The 19,378-nt window shown below is 43.0% G+C and overlaps 1 protein-coding gene across 5 annotated transcripts in view; it reads right to left on the bottom strand.

The window, feature by feature from the left end:
* ppfia2 (PTPRF interacting protein alpha 2) overlaps window positions 1-19,378 on the bottom strand; it is a 197,312-nt gene that overhangs the window by 5,122 nt on the left and 172,812 nt on the right. For 3 of the 5 annotated variants that reach the window (XM_061912018.1, XM_061912022.1, XM_061912023.1), the window contains 10 exons: window positions 17,356-17,437; window positions 13,753-13,953; window positions 13,411-13,473; window positions 13,265-13,297; window positions 13,019-13,194; window positions 6,702-6,799; window positions 6,457-6,632; window positions 6,147-6,215; window positions 5,913-6,069; window positions 4,280-4,369 (listed from right to left, as the gene is read on the bottom strand). In XM_061912018.1, the coding sequence (XP_061768002.1) occupies window positions 4,311-4,369; window positions 5,913-6,069; window positions 6,147-6,215; window positions 6,457-6,632; window positions 6,702-6,799; window positions 13,019-13,194; window positions 13,265-13,297; window positions 13,411-13,473; window positions 13,753-13,953; window positions 17,356-17,437 (1,114 nt within the window). In that variant the 3' untranslated portion in view covers window positions 4,280-4,310. Of the gene's footprint in view, window positions 1-4,279; window positions 4,370-5,784; window positions 5,836-5,912; window positions 6,070-6,146; window positions 6,216-6,456; window positions 6,633-6,701; window positions 6,800-13,018; window positions 13,195-13,264; window positions 13,298-13,410; window positions 13,474-13,752; window positions 13,954-17,355; window positions 17,438-19,378 lie in introns of all 5 variants that reach the window. The other 2 variants (XM_061912019.1, XM_061912021.1) reach the window with 2 other exon arrangements.

Here is a 19,378-nt window from a genome sequence, read left to right as displayed (position 1 = left end):
ATGAGCCTTTCTGGTTTTTAAGAATTCATGCAAACATTTTTTCCACAGCATTTGCATTAAAATCGAGGCTTCCCAAACTAAAATCTTATAAATAAGTCAGTTTAAAATAGTATTCTCTATTTCATTCGTGTTTCTTTAGTCTCAGTTTAAGTGCACTTTGTGCTTTCATCTTACCAAGTTTGGGAAACCCAGATTGAAACTCTTTGCAGCTTACCAAAGTCATGCAGGAGCAGTATTAGTAGTAGAAACAGGGAAGTAGTAGTAATAGCAGCAGCACGGTATTGTTACTATTATTAGTAGTATTAGTAGTAATAGCAGCAGCACGGTATTGTTACTATTATTAGTAGTATTAGTAGTAATAGCAGTACTTGCAATATTTTTGTTACTTTGGTCTTAAATGCGTCACATTCTCAGTCTGCCATCTTTGACCACATCTCACTTACTAGGATATTGCTGAAGACTCCAGTAAACATTTTCAAACGTACATTTTTGCAGTTTTTTTTGTTTGCAATTGTGTACTGATCCACCAGGGGGCGGCACATGATGGATGGTGAGCTGGTGGGCGTGGCTCCAAGTGTGTACATTTAAGTGCTGCATGTCAGAGACTCCTTGGGAGTCATGCAGGCCTCAAAAAGATGAGCAATCAAAATGAAGAGGATGATGAGCCTCATAAGACATCTTCTTTATTAAATTTCCTCTTCTTCTACTTTGTAAAACACCCTCCTTCTCCCTGGCCTACCTTTAAAGCATTTTGATCACATTCCTCCCTCATGTGATCGCCCTGCAGTCCTCGCATCATTACCTGGCTTTCATCTCTTTGTTTCGCTCAGGAGGCTATTGAAACTTTTATTTTGAAAGGTTCCCTCCCTCACGGGGCCGGCCTCTGGCATAAACGCCCTAGAGTGTCCATTTCAGTAGCTGATCATCAAGGCGGTCATCGTGCTCTGCAGGTGTTTGCTTGGTCACTTTTATTCAGCGGTGAGTCAACAGCCTCGCCCGTTCAAACGCCCATAGAGATAATTGCTAATTTACCATGGTTTCGATTGTCGTCATGGTGACATACAGTGGGGCAAAAAAGTATTTAGTCAGCCAGCGATTGTGCAAGTTCTCCCACTTAAAATGATGACAGAGGTCTGTAATTTTCATCATAGGTACACTTCAACTGTGAGAGACAGAATGTGAACAAAAAAAATCCAGGAATTTTACATTGTAGGAATTTTAACGAATTTATTTGTAAAGTATTTGGTCAAGCATTCAAAGCTCTCACTGATGGAAGAAGGTTTTGGCTCAAAATCTCACGATACATGGCCCCATTCATTCTTTCCTTAACACGGATCAATGGTCCTGTCCCCTTAGCAGAAAAACAGCCCCAAACCATGATGTTCCCACCCCCATGCTTCACAGTAGGTATGGTGTTCTTGGGATGCAACTCAGTATTCTTCTTCCTCCAAACACAACGAGTTGAGTTTATACCAAAATGGATACATGGATGATACAGCAGAGGATTGGGAGAATGTCATGTGGTCAGATGAAACCAAAATAGAACTTTTTGGTATAAACTCAACTTTTTTGGAGGAAGAAGAATACTGAGTTGCATCCCAAGAACACCACACCTACTGTGAAGCATGGGGGTGGAAACATCATGCTTTGGGGCTGTTTTTCTGCTAAGGGGACAGGACGATTGATCCGTGTTAAGGAAAGAATGAATGGGGCCATGTATCGTGAGATTTGGAGCCAAAACCTCCTTCCATCAGTGAGAGCTTTGAATGGTTGACCAAATACTTATTTTCCACCATAATTTACAAATAAATTCCTTAAAATTCCTGGATTTTTTTTCCACATTCTGTCTCTCACAGTTGAAGTGTACCTATGATGAAAATTACAGACCTCTGTCATCATTTTAAGTGGAAGAATTTGCACAATCGCTGGCTGACTAAATACTTTTTTGCCCCACTGTATTTACAACTGTATTTCCAAGACGACTGAAATGTTTACATTTATTTATATTGTAGCCGAAAATTTTCCCTAAATACATCATGTCTGGAGAACACATTTCTTTTCATCATTTCTGCCCATTTATTGTGTTTTGTTTACTTTTTCAATTAATGTTGAAGTGGTGTAGCAGTTTTGAATTGGCTTCACTGCAGTAGAAAACAAATACTCGTATTTCCCTTTGGATTATCAACACATTTTCATGTAAACTTTGGACATTATCTGGAATATAACTATTGAACATATTAGAATAAACTGAGTTGTGGTTGTCAATTGAGTCTTTTTGTTACATACAGTGGAACCTGGATTTACGAACACCTCTCTTTGCGGAGTTTCGGTAAACAAACTTTTGAATCGTGCCAAATATGTCAAATATGTGTCTGTTTGAGAACACTTCATTCATTTTGTGTCCCACTGGCAGCCATTTTGTGCTTGCTCGTATTGAAGATATTGAGGAAGCTGTACCTCAGCAGCTCTTTAATTGTGATGAGACCGCATTTTTGTGCACGCACACACACACACACACACACACACACACACACACACACACACACACACACACACACACACACACACACACACACACACACACACACACACACACACACACACACACACACACAGCCCCTACCCCTGCCCTCTCCCTTTTCTCTCTTCGTCTGCTTATTTACCTTTGCCGGTGTGAATCAGAATAGGCTTAATTTAATGTAAGTAGATTTAACGTTTTAGAATATTTATTATTGTAGCAATATTGTTCTTGAATGTAAGAGTTTTTGTGATTTCTGATTATGTTTGAGGGCACCTGTGTGTGCACATACAGAAGAGTTCGACTTGTTGTTTGTTTATAAAGAAATAGCTAATTTATCACTTCCTTGGGACTTATATGGTTAAAGCGTGCGGGGGCCATTGAGATAGTTTGTCTTTTTCAAACCATAACAAAATGTATGTATTTTTTTATTTTACCTTTAAGGGTCCCGGGGAACATAAAGGGTCTCAGCCATTAAAATGTTAAAAATAAGTCAATATTATTATTTTTTTCATTTTTCATTTAATGCTTACAATAAATCTCTGTATCAACTTCAAGTTGATATAAAGTAATACAAAAAAGGTTTTATGGCTTTTCTGTCAAAAATTACTTTTCTTTTGTATAGTAAAACTGAAATATGCAGTATTTAGTCATTAGAGCCCTAAACTATCAATAATGCAGGACACCATTGATTTTAATTACTTTATATTTTTTGAGTGATAACAGTGAAAAGATAAATAAAATATCAATAAATATATTTGGCATCCAAAGGCTGCCCCACTCATAAAGTGATACATTTTTATTAGGTTTTTCTTTTACTTTCAACACAGGACAAGTTACAGGATCAAAATCCATCGGTTTTACGTTTGAACTATTATTTTGTTTGTTTTATGCTCTTTTGTCAAATTAAACAATGTTTTTATACGGCAACCACACAATATATGCAATATTTACAACACAAAACTTTTTAAAGTGAAATACTTTTGAAGTAACATGGGTTTTTTTGTCTTTTTTTTTTTTTAACAATGGCAAAAAAAGGGCGGCATAGCTCGGTTGGTAGAGCGGCCGTGCCAGCAACTTGAGGGTTGCAGGTTCGATTCCCGCTTCCGCCATCCTAGTTACTGCCATTGTGTCCTTGGGCAAGACACTTTACCCACCTGCTCCCAGTGCCACCCACACTGCTTTAAATGTAACTTAGATATTGGGTTTCACTATGTAAAGCGCTTTGAGTCACTAGAGAAAAGCGCTATATAAATATAATTCAATTCACTTCAAAAATAAAGAAAGACAAAAGAAAAAAAACAGCCTGCATGGCAGCTTTGTGTCAACATTGCAACTTTTTCTCATTAGATTTCACCTCATTTCCCTTTTTTTAAGCGTTCTTTTTTTATTTTTGCAATAGCATTTCTAGAATGTGAGGCGGGCCGGTAAACAATTAGTTGCGGGCCGCACTTTGGACGCCCCTGCAGTAAACTGTCGTTTATCGCTGTTAACCGTGGTAAATTCATTTCCACGAACTAGGAATCATTTATGAGCGGAATATTTTCATAGCTATAACATAAAAACAAAGTTTATGATTTTCTAAATATGTTGTAATATTAGGCCGCCCTATGGACATAAAATAACACCCACATAGTCACTCTTAATATGGCGTTTAGTTTTTTGCATCCGCTGGAAACACATTAGACGCTGCACAGCACGGCCAAGGCGAAGCCAGCTAGCTAGCAAGCGGGCGGGAGAGAGGGTCTGTGTCTTACATACAGGGTACAGTTTAAGGTCCGTCTCCTCTCTCTCAGCACGAGTAGGTTCTCACCGTGGAGCTGTCCAGCCGCTGCACTGCAGAGGGTCCGACTGTAGGGGGCGACAGTGGGAGAAAGGTCAGGCCAATATATGTGGGCGGCGTCAGAAGCGGGATCAGGAAGCACACAGCACAGGGACAAAGTAGGAGGACAGCAACCAATTGAACGCCGCAAAAGATTTAGGGCTGATTTCCACGCTCCAGCGAACCTCGTTTAATCCTGATAAGTGCTGGCGCCGTGAAGCGTGGCCGCCGCTGGCGTCACCTCCGCACTGTTTCGCAACTCGGCAAAATCCGCACAGATGTGCAAGGTGACTCGGGGGGAAGGTGGAGTGGGGGAGCACCAGACTGTCCTCCAAAGGGGAACATTATCACAAATTCAGAAGGGTTAAAACCATTAAAAATCAGTTCCCACTGGCTCATTTTATTTTTCGAAGTTTTTTTCAAAATTCTACCCATTATGGAATATCCCGAAAAAGGCTTTAAAGTGCCTGATTTTCGCTATCTGTAAATCCACCCGTCTATTTTTCTGTGACGTCACATAGTGACGCCAATACAAACAAACATGGCGGATAGAACAGCAAGATATAGCGACATTAGCTCGGATTTAGACTTGGATTTCAGTGGCTTAAGCGATTCAACAGATTACGCATGTATTGAAACGGACGGTTGGAGTGTGGAGGCAGATAGCGAAAACGAAATTGAAGAAGAAACTATAGCTATTGAGCGAATAGCTATTGAAGCTATTCGGTGATCGCCTTCTAACCAACGATTGCATCTTTTGACCACTGGAGCAACTTAAATCCGTCGATTGGTAAGTGTTTGTTTGGCATTAAATGTGGGTGGAGGGAAAGGCTGGATGCAAATATAGCTACAAATGTACATACAGCTAGCCTAAATAGCATGTTAGCATCGATTAGCTGGCAGTCATGCCGTGACCAAATATGTCTGATTAGCACATAAGTCAATAAAATCAACAAAACTCACCTTTGTGATTTCGTTGACTTTATCGTTGGAAATGCATCTGCTTTAAGTGTCGCAGGATATCCACACATCTCTGTGCCATGTCTGCCATGTTAGCATCGATTAGCATGCCGTGCTAATCGATGCACACTCCACGAAAGACAACTTGAATCCGTCCCTGATCGTTTTGTTACACCCTCCGAAAACACACCGAAAACAGTCGAAAAAACGGAAAATAACAGAGCTGATTTGACTTGTTTGTGTAATGTGTTTGAGAACATGGTGGATTGCTTCACGTTGTGACGTCACGGGTGAAAGGTCATCGCTCCGACAGCGAACAATTGAAAGGCGTTTAAATCGCCAAATTCACCCGTTTAGAGTTCGGAAATCGGTTAAAAAAACATGGTCTTTTTTCTGCACCATCAAGGTGTATATTGACGCTTACATAGGTCTGCTGATAATGTTCCCCTTTAAAAGGGAGGAAAGGGGGCGGGGCATAGCTGACCTTAAAACCAATCCAAATATACGTCGTCAGGACTGTCGTCCTCGTAAAGGACTGAGGACAGAGAGACGTCTCAGGATGCATGCTGGATGTTTGGACGATGTGGGTGATGGGGGGGGGGGGTCACTTACCGTCAGGCGGTAACCTCCGCGAGTGACCCGACGTGGTGGTGAGACGGAAGCCGGCCGGCAGCGTCTCGGCCGAGCCGGGCATCATGCTGATCCCGTGCACGTCCCGCGGCGGGAACTGTCTCCTCCACGACGGACCTCGGAAGTCTTTGTCGTCGCACTGAAGGGGGCGGGGGTTGAATCGGCATCTTGGTAATAATAAAATGCTGACGTTGCAAAAGTCAAAACGTCACTCACCTCATCCAACCGCCGGTCGGTGCCAAGCGCCAGGAGATTATTGTACTCGCGCTCCAGGATCTGACGGGCCTGATGACGACACGAAGGCTATTTTTAGCACGAGGGGATGGGAAGTGCTGCCAGAGTGACAGCTGGCAGATTGGAGAGTTTTTGTTTTGGTTTATTTTAGAAACTGGAGTCCGACCGGCATTTCACTGACGTGTCCTTCTTCTTTGTTCTTTGCGCTCGTTCACGCAGGACTTCAACAATTTAGTGTTATCAAAAATTCATCTCCTCCTCCCTAAAAGCGTCCGTGACTTCCGGAAGTTACCTGAGTGTTTTGGTTGGGGATCTGCAGCAGCAGAGCCAGGCTGCTGTAGTCAAAGTTGTCGTCCAGGGCGACCAGCGCTCCGTGCACGCCGCTCTCGTGCAGGATGCCGGCGTAGTCCCTCAGGCCGATGCTCTGCACCCAGCGGACCACGCGCTCGTTGGTCCACACCAGCACGTCTGCAGGGAGGAGAAACAATGAATCAATTCCTTCTTGCTATTTTTTGTTCTTGAGCGACGGGAGCTCACCTCTCATTTCGTGCTGGCTGGTCTCCCGCCGTCGCTCCAACTCCTTTCTGTCATAGTTGAGCTTCTTCAGACCCATGATGCCGTACTGTAAACTAGTTCTGGGATTCAAACACTTCGTAGTTAGTGATGAGCGGTGCGGCATAAAATCTGTATCCTGATATATATTGCAGCCTCCTGCGATAACGATATGGTAAGTGGGTTCTACTTGTGTAGCGCTTTTCAACCTCCAAGGTACTCAATAGAGATGCGCGGATAGGCAATTATATCATCCGCAACCGCATCACTAAAGTCATCAACCACCCGCCATCCACCCGAACCAACATTTTATCAAAACCGCAACCACCCGCCTATTGTTATATATCAGGGGTTGGCAACCTTAAACACTCGAAAGCTATTTAAAGGGGAACATTATCACAATTTCAAAAGGGTTAAAAACAATAAAAATCAGTTCCCAGTGGCTTGTTTTATTTTTCGAAGTTTTTTTCCAAAATTTTACACCTCCCGGAATATTTGAAAAAAACTGCTTCAAAGTGCCTGATTTTCACCATCGCTATTTCCACCCGTCCATTTCCCTGTGACGTCATACAGGGCTGCCGATACAAACAACATGGCGGTTACCACAGCAAGATATAGCGACATTAGCTCGGATTCAGACTCGAATTTCAGCGGCTTCAGCGATTCAACAAATTACGCATGTATTGAAACAGTTGGTCGGAGTATGGAGGCAGATAGCGAAAACGAAATTGAAGAAGAAATTGAAGCTATTGAGCTAGCGGGGAGTATAATATAGTCAAGAATAGTCATGGATACAAAGGATTCTGGGTATTTGTTGTGTTGCGTTCATGTTGTGCTACTGTGAGGATGTTCTCCCGAAATGTGTTTGTCATTCTTGTTTGGTGTAGCTTCACAGTGTGGCGCATATTAGTAAGAGTGTTAAAGTTGTTTATATCACAACCATCAGTGTACTCTGGATCACCCAGTATGCCTTGCAGTTGTGTACGAGTATCTGCGGAATGTTTGTGGTTCCTATTGTCTTCAGTACTATGTGATACGGGTCATAAAAGTTCTTTGAGTGGTAAAGGTCACCGATCCCTGAACTATGTATATTAAATATTTCCAAATGGTTCAACCGCCACCCGCCTGAATACATTTGAAATCTATTTTTTCGTCATGTCACCCGCCCTACCCACGGTTTATTCGCGGACTCCGCGGATGAGACCGTAAACCGCGCATCTCTAGTACTCAAAGCTCTTTGACACTATTTCCACATTCACACACTGAATTTGTGGGAAGCTGCCATGCAAGGTCGTAAACAGGACCCCTTAGGAGCTCGGGTGAAGTGTCTTGCTCAAGGACACAACGGATGTGACTAGGATGGCAAAAGCTGGGGATCGAACCAGGAACCCTCAGGTTATGTAACAATATATTATTTGGAATGTAAATGATAATAGAACCATTTCAAAACTAATTTAGCTGCTGATATAAGCAGTTACATATTCTCAAAAGTATTATTAATCTACTTGCTAATTCACTGGTTAATTTCTCCTTTAACATTGTTCTATCTACACTTCCGTTAAAATGTAACAAACACATATTGTTCTGTTGTTTGGATATATTACATTGGTTTTGGGCGATACTACACATTTGGGTATCAATCCAATACAAAGTAGTTTAGTTACAGGGGCTGTTCGGTCACACCAATGCTGATACTTCATATTTTAAGGATCATTGACTAATTCTTTTATCACTATTATAAAAAAACAGGAAGACTGTGTAAAAATATCAATTAAATATTGAATATTGACAACCAAACAATTAAACAAGGCGACACGGTAAAAAATCTGGGTATTATCTTCGACCCAACTCTCTCCTTTGAGGCACACATTAAAAGCGTTACTAAAACGGCCTTCTTTCATCTCCGTAATATCGCTAAAATTCGCTCCATTCTGTCCACTAAAGACGCTGAGATCATTATCCATGCGTTTGTTACGTCTCGCCTCGACTACTGTAACGTATTATTTTCGGGTCTCCCCATGTCTAGCATTAAAAGATTACAGTTGGTACAAAATGCGGCTGCTAGACTTTTGACAAGAACAAGAAAGTTTGATCACATTACGCCTGTACTGTATATACCTTTATATACATATATACATACATATATACCTATACTGTATATACCTTTATATACATATATACATACATATATACTGTATATACCTTTATATACATATATACATACATATATACCTGTACTGTATATACCTTTATATACATATATACATACATATATACCTATACTGTATATACCTTTATATACATATATACATACATATATACCTATACTGTATATACCTTTATATACATATATACATACATATACACCTATACTGTATATACCTTTATATACATATATACATACATATATACCTATACTGGCTCACCTGCACTGGCTTCCTGTGCACTTAAGATGTGACTTTAAGGTTTTACTACTTACGTATAAAATACTACACGGTCTAGCTCCATCCTATCTTGCCGATTGTATTGTACCATATGTCCCGGCAAGAAATCTGCGTTCAAAGGACTCCGGCTTGTTAGTGATTCCCAAAGCCCAAAAAAAGTCTGCGGGCTATAGAGCGTTTTCCGTTCGGGCTCCAGTATTCTGGAATGCCCTCCTGGTAACAGTTCGCGATGCCACCTCAGTAGAAGCATTTAAGTCTCACCTTAAAACTCATTTGTATACTCTAGCCTTTAAATAGACTCCCTTTTTAGACCAGTTGATCTGCTGTTTCTTTTCTATTTCTTCTATGTCCCACTCTCCCCTGTGGAGGGGGTCCGGTCCGATCCGGTGGCCATGTACTGCTCGCCTGTGTATCGGCTGGGGACATCTCTGCGCTGCTGATCCGCCTCCGCTTGGGATGGTTTCCTGCTGGCTCCGCTGTGAACGGGACTCTCGCTGCTGTGTTGGATCCGCTTTGGACTGGACTCTCGCGACTGTGTTGGATCCATTATGGATTGAACTTTCACAGTATCATGTTAGACCCGCTCGACATCCATTGCTTTCCTCCTCTCTAAGGTTCTCATAGTCATCATTGTCACCGACGTCCCACTGGGTGTGAGTTTTCCTTGCCCTTATGTGGGCCTACCGAGGATGTCGTAGTGGTTTGTGCAGCCCTTTGAGACACTAGTGATTTAGGGCTATATAAGTAAACATTGATTGATTGATTGAAATGATTTCCTCATCTAATTTTACTACATAAAACATTTTGAGCAAAATAAATAAACATAAGCGAAAACTGATATTGGCTCTAATTGTAATCCTTAGGTTTTGGTTCTTAAAGTCTTCCTCTGTCTTCCCCAAGTTTGTAAACAATACCAAAAATGACAAAAAAAAATATTTTGTGATGATAAAAAATATTGTTTGAGTCAACGCTGTTACTTTTACAAGTGACGAGTAATCTGATTACTTTTTTTGTAGGTTACAACGCCGTTAGCGAGACGTTTGATGTCACGCGGCACGCTGCTTTTGTTGTGGTTGACAAGACAGCGTCAGAAGCACAGCAAGTTCAATGCAGGAAATATCTTGTTACTGATGAAAGCAACAACCGGCAACACACTGAAATGAATTTGATATCAATTAGGAAGAGGCAACATCACACAGCAAACATGTAAGTACATGCACAGACACACTTCTACTTTGAGGGAATAATGGACAACAGATCAATAATTGAAGTGACAAGCTTGCAATCCGACAATACCCATTTCCTGAAGGAGGATACAGCCATGGAAGAACATTCTGCCTCTTCATTAACTGGTACTAACACAATCCAGTGAGAAGATTCCACAGAGATGGCATCACTACCCGCAAACTGCGAGTCTGAGCAAACAAACACAGCTTAGCTAATGCTGCTCTGACTGGGCGCTGACATCACTCTTCACTTAGCAACAGGCTCTGCCTTTAAAAAGGCACATACACAGGCTTTGCCCTCGTCTCAACTGCAGATGCCTGATAGTATTTTTTTTGCTGAAAGTTACGCAATAATTACTTCCTCACGTCTGCTTTTCCCCCATACAAACAGCCACATAATACAGGGGGGCAAAAAAGTATTTAGTTAGCAAGTTCTCCCACTTAAAATGATGACTGAGGTCTGTCATTTTCATCATAGGTACACTTCAACTGTGAGAGACAGAATGTGGAAAAAAAATCCAGGAATTCACATTGTAGGAATTTTAAAGAATTTATTTGGAAATTATGGTGGAAAATAAGTATTTGGTCAAGCATTCAAAGCTCTCACTGATGGAAGGAGGTTTTGGCTCAAAATCTCACGATACATGGCCCCATTCATTCTTTCCTTAACACGGATCAATCGTCCTGTCCCCTTAGCAGAAAACCCGCCCCAAAGCATGATGTTTCCACCCCCATGCTTCACAGTAGGTGTGGTGTTCTTGGGATGCAACTCAGTATTCTTCTTCCTCCAAACACGACGAGTTGAGTTTAAACCAAAAAGTTCTATTTTGGTTTCATCTGACCACATGACATTCTCCCAATCCTCTGCTGTATCATCCATGTATCCATTTTGGTATAAACTCAACTCGTCGTGTTTGGAGGAAGAAGAATACTGAGTTGCATCCCAAGAACACCACACCTACTGTGAAGCATGGGGGTGGAAACATCATGCTTTGGGGCTGTTTTTCTGCTAAGGGGACAGGACGATTGATCCGTGTTAAGGAAAGAATGAATGGGGCCATGTATCGTGAGATTTTGAGCCAAAACCGCCTTCCATCAGTGAGAGCTTTGAATGGTTGACCAAATACTTATTTTCCACCATAATTTACAAATAAATTATTTAAAATTCCTACAATGTGAATTCCTGGATTTTTTTTCCACATTCTGTCTCTCACAGTTGAAGTGTACCTATGATGAAAATTACAGACCTCTGTCATCATTTGAAGTGGGAGAACTTGCACAATCGCTGGCTGACTATATGCTTTTTTGCCCCACTGTATGTGCAACTTCCACACACACATAGGTGAATGCAACGCATATTTGATCAACAGCCATACAGGTCACACTGAGGGTGGCAGTATAAACAACTTTAACACTTTTACAAATATGCGCCACACTGTGAACCCACACCATACAAGAATGACAAACACTTTTTGGGAAAACATCCGCACCGTAACACAACATAAAAACAACAGAACAAATACCCAGAACCCCTTACAGCAGTGGTCCCCAACCAGGCCCTGGCCCGATTGGTACCGGGCCGCAGAAGAATTTTTTATTAATTTTTATTTAAAAAAAAAAAAAGTTTTTTTTTTGTATTTTTTAATTAAATCAACATAAAAAACACAATATACACTTACAATTAGTGCAACAACCACAAAAACCTCCCTTTGTCATGAAAAATGTCCCTTTTTCATGACGAAGAAAAAATAAGAAAAAAAAGAAAAGAAAAAGGATTCTCCCCCCCCGGGCCGCGGGACAAATTATTAAGCGTTGACCGGACCGCGGATACAAAAAGGTTGGGGACCACTGCCTTACAGCACTAACTCTTCCGGGACGCTACAATATACACCCCTTCTCCCACCCAACACTACCCCCCCTCTCCCTATCTCCTGAATTCGGATTGATTGATTGATTGATTGATACTTTTATTAGTAGATTGCACAGTTCAGTACATATTACGTACAATTGACCACTAAATGGTAACACCCCAATAAGTTTGTCAACTTGTTTAAGTCGGGGTCCACGTGAATCAATTCATGGTCTCAAGGTTGGCAAGTATGAGTGTAGCATGTCTAGCTATTCCTCGTCCTCCAGTGATAATGATAGCTTACTGACTTTTTGCCGCCATGGAGGTGAGGATTAGTGACTTAAATGTGGCTTTGCGCTGTGGAGGGAGGCTAGCTGCTAGCCTCAACATGTTTTATCACAATGTGACGATTGTTTGAAAATATTGTATGGCAAATTGATATCATTTATAGCAGTGGTCCCCAGGTACCGAGCCGTGGCTCGATTGGTACCGGGCCGCAGAAAAAAATGTTATGAATTTTTTAAAAATTTTTAATTAAATGTTTTTTTTATTTTTATTTTTTATTTAATCAACATAAAAACACAAGATACACTTCCAATTAGTGCACCAACCCAAAAAACCTCCCTTTTTCATGACAAATTGCAAAATGCCGCAGGACAAATTCTCAAGCATTGACCGGTCCGCAGCTACAAAAAGGTCGGGGACCACTGATTTATAGGGAATATATTCTGCAAACCAATTGTAATCTTGTAAGCAAAAGTACGGCCGGTGATGCTTTGTTACCTGTGGAAGCTGTCCACCATCTTCAGGTGCACCCTCAGGTCCTTCTTGGTCAGGTGGTCCAGCATGCGCGCGTCCACCAGGCACTCCATGAAGTAGCTGCGGTACTGAGGTAGTCCGAGACTGGGCAGCCACTCGTTGCCGATCCACTCGTGGTTCATGTCGCCGTACGCCAGCGTCTTCGCAGCGGAAGAAAGCAAGCATGAACATTTCTTGGACCATCCCATGGTGAAGTTCGATTCTCATTACCTGAGCCCAGCTGCCCTCGTCAGACTGGGACTTCTGAGAGAGGCACAAAAACAGTTTTAGCGCAACGCTCCTTTGAGGTCAGGAGACTCAAAAAGCAGCACATGAGAGAAAAGGCGGCGGCGAGAAAGCATTAGAGGGGAACTGACCGTTTTGGAAGGGGCCGCCATGGTCTCCATCTCCTCGTGGGTCAGCCACACGTTGCCAGACGGCTACAAGGGCAGCGGTGGTAGTAGTGGAAGACGTCCAACAGGAGGCGCAAGCAGTGTTAAAGAAGAAGAGCAGCACCGCTGTAAGCCGACAGTGTTTTTGCATCACAGTCAGGACCACCAATGGGGGCCCGGCTCACCCGGCCAGGGGGTCAAAGGGCGGGGGACGGAACACACAGCACGACACAGCTCCGGTGCGCACAGACCGGCTAGCATGCAATTAGCGCGCGCGCGACGCCGCCACACACAAAAGTGCACACCCCGGGTCCCGTTTGGACTCACAGTTCTGGAGGTGGGCGGCGCCGACGGGCTGGTGAGGGAGACCATCTCCTGGATGGCGAGGCGGAGCTTGAGGCGGTGGAGAGGGTTGCTGATTCCGATCTCCCGCTGGATCTCCGTGTCGGAGAGGGCCGACATGATGGCGCCGCTCTTGACGTTGGCGCGGCACGCCGCCACGTACCAGGCCGGCATTCCCAGCCACAGCTATGGAGGGAAGAACAAACATGGAGAAGGTGGATCAGGCGGACGACAACCACATTTGTTTCAGTAAGACTAAATCGTGAAGACACTCATCGAAGGTGGACGCTCCCCTTTCCTCTCCTGCTCGCTTCTTTGTTTTGTCTTGTCTTATCTTTCTTGTTGCCTCTTTTTGCACTGCTCTCCAAATCTAAACATTGGAACTATTTAACTGGCCTCAACAAAATTGACGAGATCTAGGGTTTGGGGGAACTTGCTGTCGTGACGGAGCGGTTGTTGCTGGACACAGGACGCCATAAGGCGCCCCGTAAAAGGTGGGAAAAAGGTCAACGGTGGGGAAGGATGAGTAAAAAAATACAATCCAGACTGGGCTCCTAAGGGGGCCCAGTTCGGAGTGAGAAAAAACCTCCATAGCAAAGCACGTATACATATTACAACATACATCTCGAGATATCTAGCAACAGAGGGAAGGTAGTTCAAGGTCATGGTGGTAGGCCGCAGTTATCAGGCACTGACCATCCATTCATCACCCCTATGGGATTTGCGTCGAGGGCGTTGGATTGGGGGACCGGGGGGTGTATGTGTGGCATATATTTTTTTTGTGGGTGTTTGTATAAGCCCATAGTGTGTCTCTGTTCCACGGCCTTGATGTATTTTCCGTCGCTAGTCCAAAGTTCACAACAACAGGTGTGTGTCCATGAGAGACAAAAAAGGGAGTTTGTTGTGTCTTCGCTTGCAGTGATCTTCGGGAGAGTCTCGAAGCCAGGGAAACAATCCAAGTTAAAAAGATTTGTATGCGAGTGAAAATAAAATGTGCTTTTCACTCTTGTCTATGACTGGTCCTCAAAACTGCAGGGTAGACAGTCCGACGTAATCCACAGTTCTTCCCGCATCCTCCAATCATTTGTGCCAGCGAAAAGTGGGTCGTACGAAGAACCAAGGTACCACTGTATTGGGACTAGGGATGGGGACCAAACTTGGTTATTGTTGGGTTTTTTTAGCTACCGACCAAATTCCATCAGTACGACCAGGCACCGAATTTTATGCTTTTATAGGCACTGACCAAATTCTGTCAGTAGTACTGTGTACCAAATCGATGTTTTTATAGGCACAGTCAAAATCCTGTGTACAGAATTTAGTGTTTTTATAGCCACCGACCAAAGTCCGTCGGTACTACCAGAAACCGATTCACATAAAATCCAATTGTATCGTATTTTGATACCTTTGTTACATGTGCCGTCACTCCCCCTTACAATAATAAAATGTTCTATGCCAACAAAGCAAGCATGTTTGACGGAAAAGTATGACTCACAATTTTCAAAGTGAGCTAGCTCGATGCTAATTTACATTGGAAATACCATGGACATGTTACTGATTAGTATAAGCGATTCTAAACATTTAAATTTGGTATTAAAAAAATGACAAATAAGGTACTTTTCACCATCCAAATACAAAGTTAAACTATAAACACCTTGCTTTGTAGGACTCAACACAAGACAAGACAGTCACCATTAACTTAATGGCAAAGACTACTTCCTGACTACAACACAGCTTGGACAAACTAAAAATAATCCATTCTTGCAAATGATATTCAGAAGTGTAAGAAAAAAATATTGGATGATATAGTTCAATGTTAAATATATCCATCCATCCATCCATTTACATTGGAACTATTCAGCTGGCCTCAACAAAATTGACAAGATCTTGGGTTTGGGGGAACCTGCTGTCGTGATCAAGCGGTTGTTGCCGGACACAGGACGGACTCTTGGGAGAAGAAGGAGGGCCGCGTGCCTGGCGACCCTTTTCTGTCGAGGACGTGGAGATATCCACCTAATCGGAATTATGACAACAGGACTTCTGCTGATTGGAGTAAGCGTTGCTCTGGTTTGTCGACAAATTGGAAGTTGCTGGCAGCCTTCAAAGTACCCCAAAGCTGCCACAAATGATTGGAGGATGCGGGAAGAACTGTGGATTACATCGGACGGTCTACCCCGCAGTTTTGAGGACCACTCATAGACAATTTTAGAGTGAAAAGCACATTTTATTTTCACTCGCATACAAATCTTTTTAACTTGGATTGTTTCCCTGGCTTCGAGACTCTCCCGAAGATCACTGCAAGCGAAGACACAACAAACTCCCTTTTTTGTCTCTCATGGACACACACCTGTTGTTGTGAACTTTGGACTAGTGACGGCAAATACATCAAGGCCGTGGAACAGAGACACACTATGGGCTTATACAAACACCCACAAAAAAAATATATGCCACACATACACCCCCCGGTTCCCCAATCCAACGCCCTCGATGCAAATCCCATATGGGTGATGAATGGATGGTCAGCGCCTGAGAGCTGCAACCTACCACCATGACCTTGAACTACCTTCCCTCTGTTGCTAGATATCTCGCCACTCTCCCACTGCATGGCGCAGTGGGAGAGTGGCCGTGCGCAACCCGAGGGTCACTGGTTCAAATCCCACCTAGTACCAACCTCGTCACGTCCGTTGTGTCCTGAGCAAGACACTTCACCCTTGCTCCTGATGGGTGCTGGTTGGCGCCTTGCATGGCAGCTCCTTACATCAGTGTGTGAATGTGTGTGTGAATGGGTAAATCTGGAAGTAGTGTCAAAGCGCTTTGAGTACCTTGAAGGTAGAAAAGCGCTATACAAGTACAACCCATTTATTTATTTATTTAATATGTATATGTGCTTTGCTATGGAGGTTTTTTCTCACTCCGAACTGGGCCCCCTTAGGAGCCCGGTCTGGATTGTATTTTTTTTACTCATCCTTCCCCAGCGTTGACCTTTTTCCCATCTTTTACGGGGCGCCTTATGGCGACCCATCAGCGTTCTTGTTCTGTAACCCTGTGCACTGTTTGTTTGTCTATTCTTGAACAGGTTTGTGCTGAAAACAGAGTTTCGTTGTACTTGTTGCAATGACAATAAAGACCTACCTACCTACCTACTTTGCAGACTATAATTGCTGGTTTGCAAAAAATATTTTGAACCAAAATTACATCATCTCCCACGGCACACCAGACTTTATCTCACGGCACACTAAGGTTGATCATGCAAGTGTAAAGAGAAAAGTTCAAGTACAATGATTGTCACAGACATACTAGATGTGGCGAAATTATTCTCTGCATTTGACCCATCACCCTGGATCACCCCCTGGGAGGTGAGGGGAGCAGTGGGCAGCAGCGGTGCCGCGCCCGGGTATCTTTTTTGGTGATTTAACCCCCAATTCCAACCCTTAATGCTGAGTGTCATACAGGGAGGTAATGGGTCCCATTTTTATAGTCTTTGGTATGACTCGGCCGGGATTTGAACTCACGGCCTACCGATCTCAGGGCGGACACTCTAACCACTAGGCCACTGAGTAGATGGTAGAAACAATTAATGATGACGCTCACCTCCAGCCAGGCCACCACAGTGGGTCCGTCCCACTGTGCGAACGGTAAGCCCTTCCTCCTGGCTTCTTCCAGGAGTTCATGTCTGCAGAGAGGAACACGAACAAATCATGCAGACGTTTCTAATCACTTTTTTAACACAGCCTCCCTGCAGACATCACACGTTTCATCTCCGCCGATAGCGCTGCAAAAGGCCAAGTGTTTATCATCGCAAACATGCGCGCGTTCGATGCCGACATGAGTGAACTGCTGTCGTTTTTCCCTCCGTGACCTTCAGCTTCTTATTGCCCGTGCGACATTTCTCTCCCCCACCCGCAATCACGACCTACAGAATACAACCCCATCACCCCCCCCCCACCCGCACCACCCCCCCATCGCCGCTCTCAGCTGATTTCTGGTTATTGAATAATGCAGAAACTTGTCTTCAAGATGCTCCACTTTGAATCCTCCTACGCTCTTGCGAGAGGCGCACGAGTGCCAACAAATGACGCCCACGAGCTTTGAATAGGAACACGTCTTCCTATTAGGCCTCTCCGAGAGAATATCCTGTACATGACTGTACCTTTAGGAGGAGCAGTGCCTGTACACAATATACATTACATACAGTGCTACCTCGCTTTTTTCAGTAATTCATTTTCTAAGGTCAGACGAAAGCCGAAGCATTTTCGTAAGAATTAAAGTCAATTCAATTGTTTCATACACTAAAAAATATGCCCACAAAAAACATTTTAAACAGAATAATTATATTTGTACATGCAGACAAAAATGGGAAATACATTTAAATGATGAATGGAATTTCGAAATGAACATTCAACATTACTTTTCCCTTTATGGAACATTTGTTGGCGAAGACAGCGATACGCCTCGAGCAGTGGTTCTCAACCTTTTTTCAGTGATGTACCCCCCGTGAACATCTTTTTAATTCAAGTACCCCCTAATCAGAGCAAAGCATTTTTGGTTGAAAAAAAAAAAAAGAGATAAATAAGTAAAATATAGCACTATGTCATCAGTTTCTGATTTATTCAATCGTACGAAGAACCGAGGTACCACTGTATTGGGACTAGGGATGGGGACCAAACTTGGTTATTGTTGTTTTTTTTTAGCTACCGACCAAATTCCATCAGTACTACCAGGTACCGAATTTTATGTTTTTATAGGCACTGACCAAATTCTGTCAGTAGTACTGTGTACCAAATCGATGTTTTTATAGGCACTGACACAATCCTGTCTACAGAATTTAGTGTTTTTATAGCCATCGAGCAAAGTCCGTCGGTACTACCGGAAACCAATTCACAATTGTATCGTATTTTGATACCTTTGTTACATGTGCCGTCACTCCCCAATACAATTATAAAATGTTCTATGCCGACAAAGCAAGCAAGTATGACTCACAATTTTCAAAGTGCGCTAGCTCGATGCTAATTTACATTGGAAATACCATGGACATGTTACCGATTAGCATAAGCGATTCTACACTTTTATATTTGGTATTAAAAAACGACAAATAAGGTACTTTTCACCAGCCAAATACAAAGTTACACTATAAACACCTTGCTTTGTAGGACTCAACACAAGACAAGACAGTCACCATTAACTTAATGGCAAAACAACACAGCTTGGACAAACTAAAAATAATCCATTCTTGCAAATGATATTCAGAAGTGTAAGAAAAAAATATTGGATGATGTAGTTTAATGTTAAATATATCCATCCATCCATCCATTTACTACCGCTTATTCCCTTTGGGGTCGTGGGGTGCGCTGGTCCCTATCTTAGCTACAATCGGGCGGAAGGCAGTGTACACCCTGGACAAGTCGCCACCTCATCACAGGGCCAACACAGATAGACAGACAACATTCACACTCACATTCACACACTAGAGACCATTTAGTGTTGCCAATCAACCTATCCCCAGGTGCATGTCTTTGGAGGTGGGGGGAAGTTGCAATTCCTGGAGGGAACCCACGCATTCACGGGGAGAACATGCAAACTCCACACAGAAAGATCCCGAGCCCGGGATTGAACC

Source organism: Nerophis ophidion, linkage group LG10, assembly GCF_033978795.1.
Source record: "Nerophis ophidion isolate RoL-2023_Sa linkage group LG10, RoL_Noph_v1.0, whole genome shotgun sequence".
NCBI lineage: Eukaryota > Metazoa > Chordata > Actinopteri > Syngnathiformes > Syngnathidae > Nerophis > Nerophis ophidion.
This window is presented reverse-complemented; position numbering and strand designations above follow the sequence as displayed.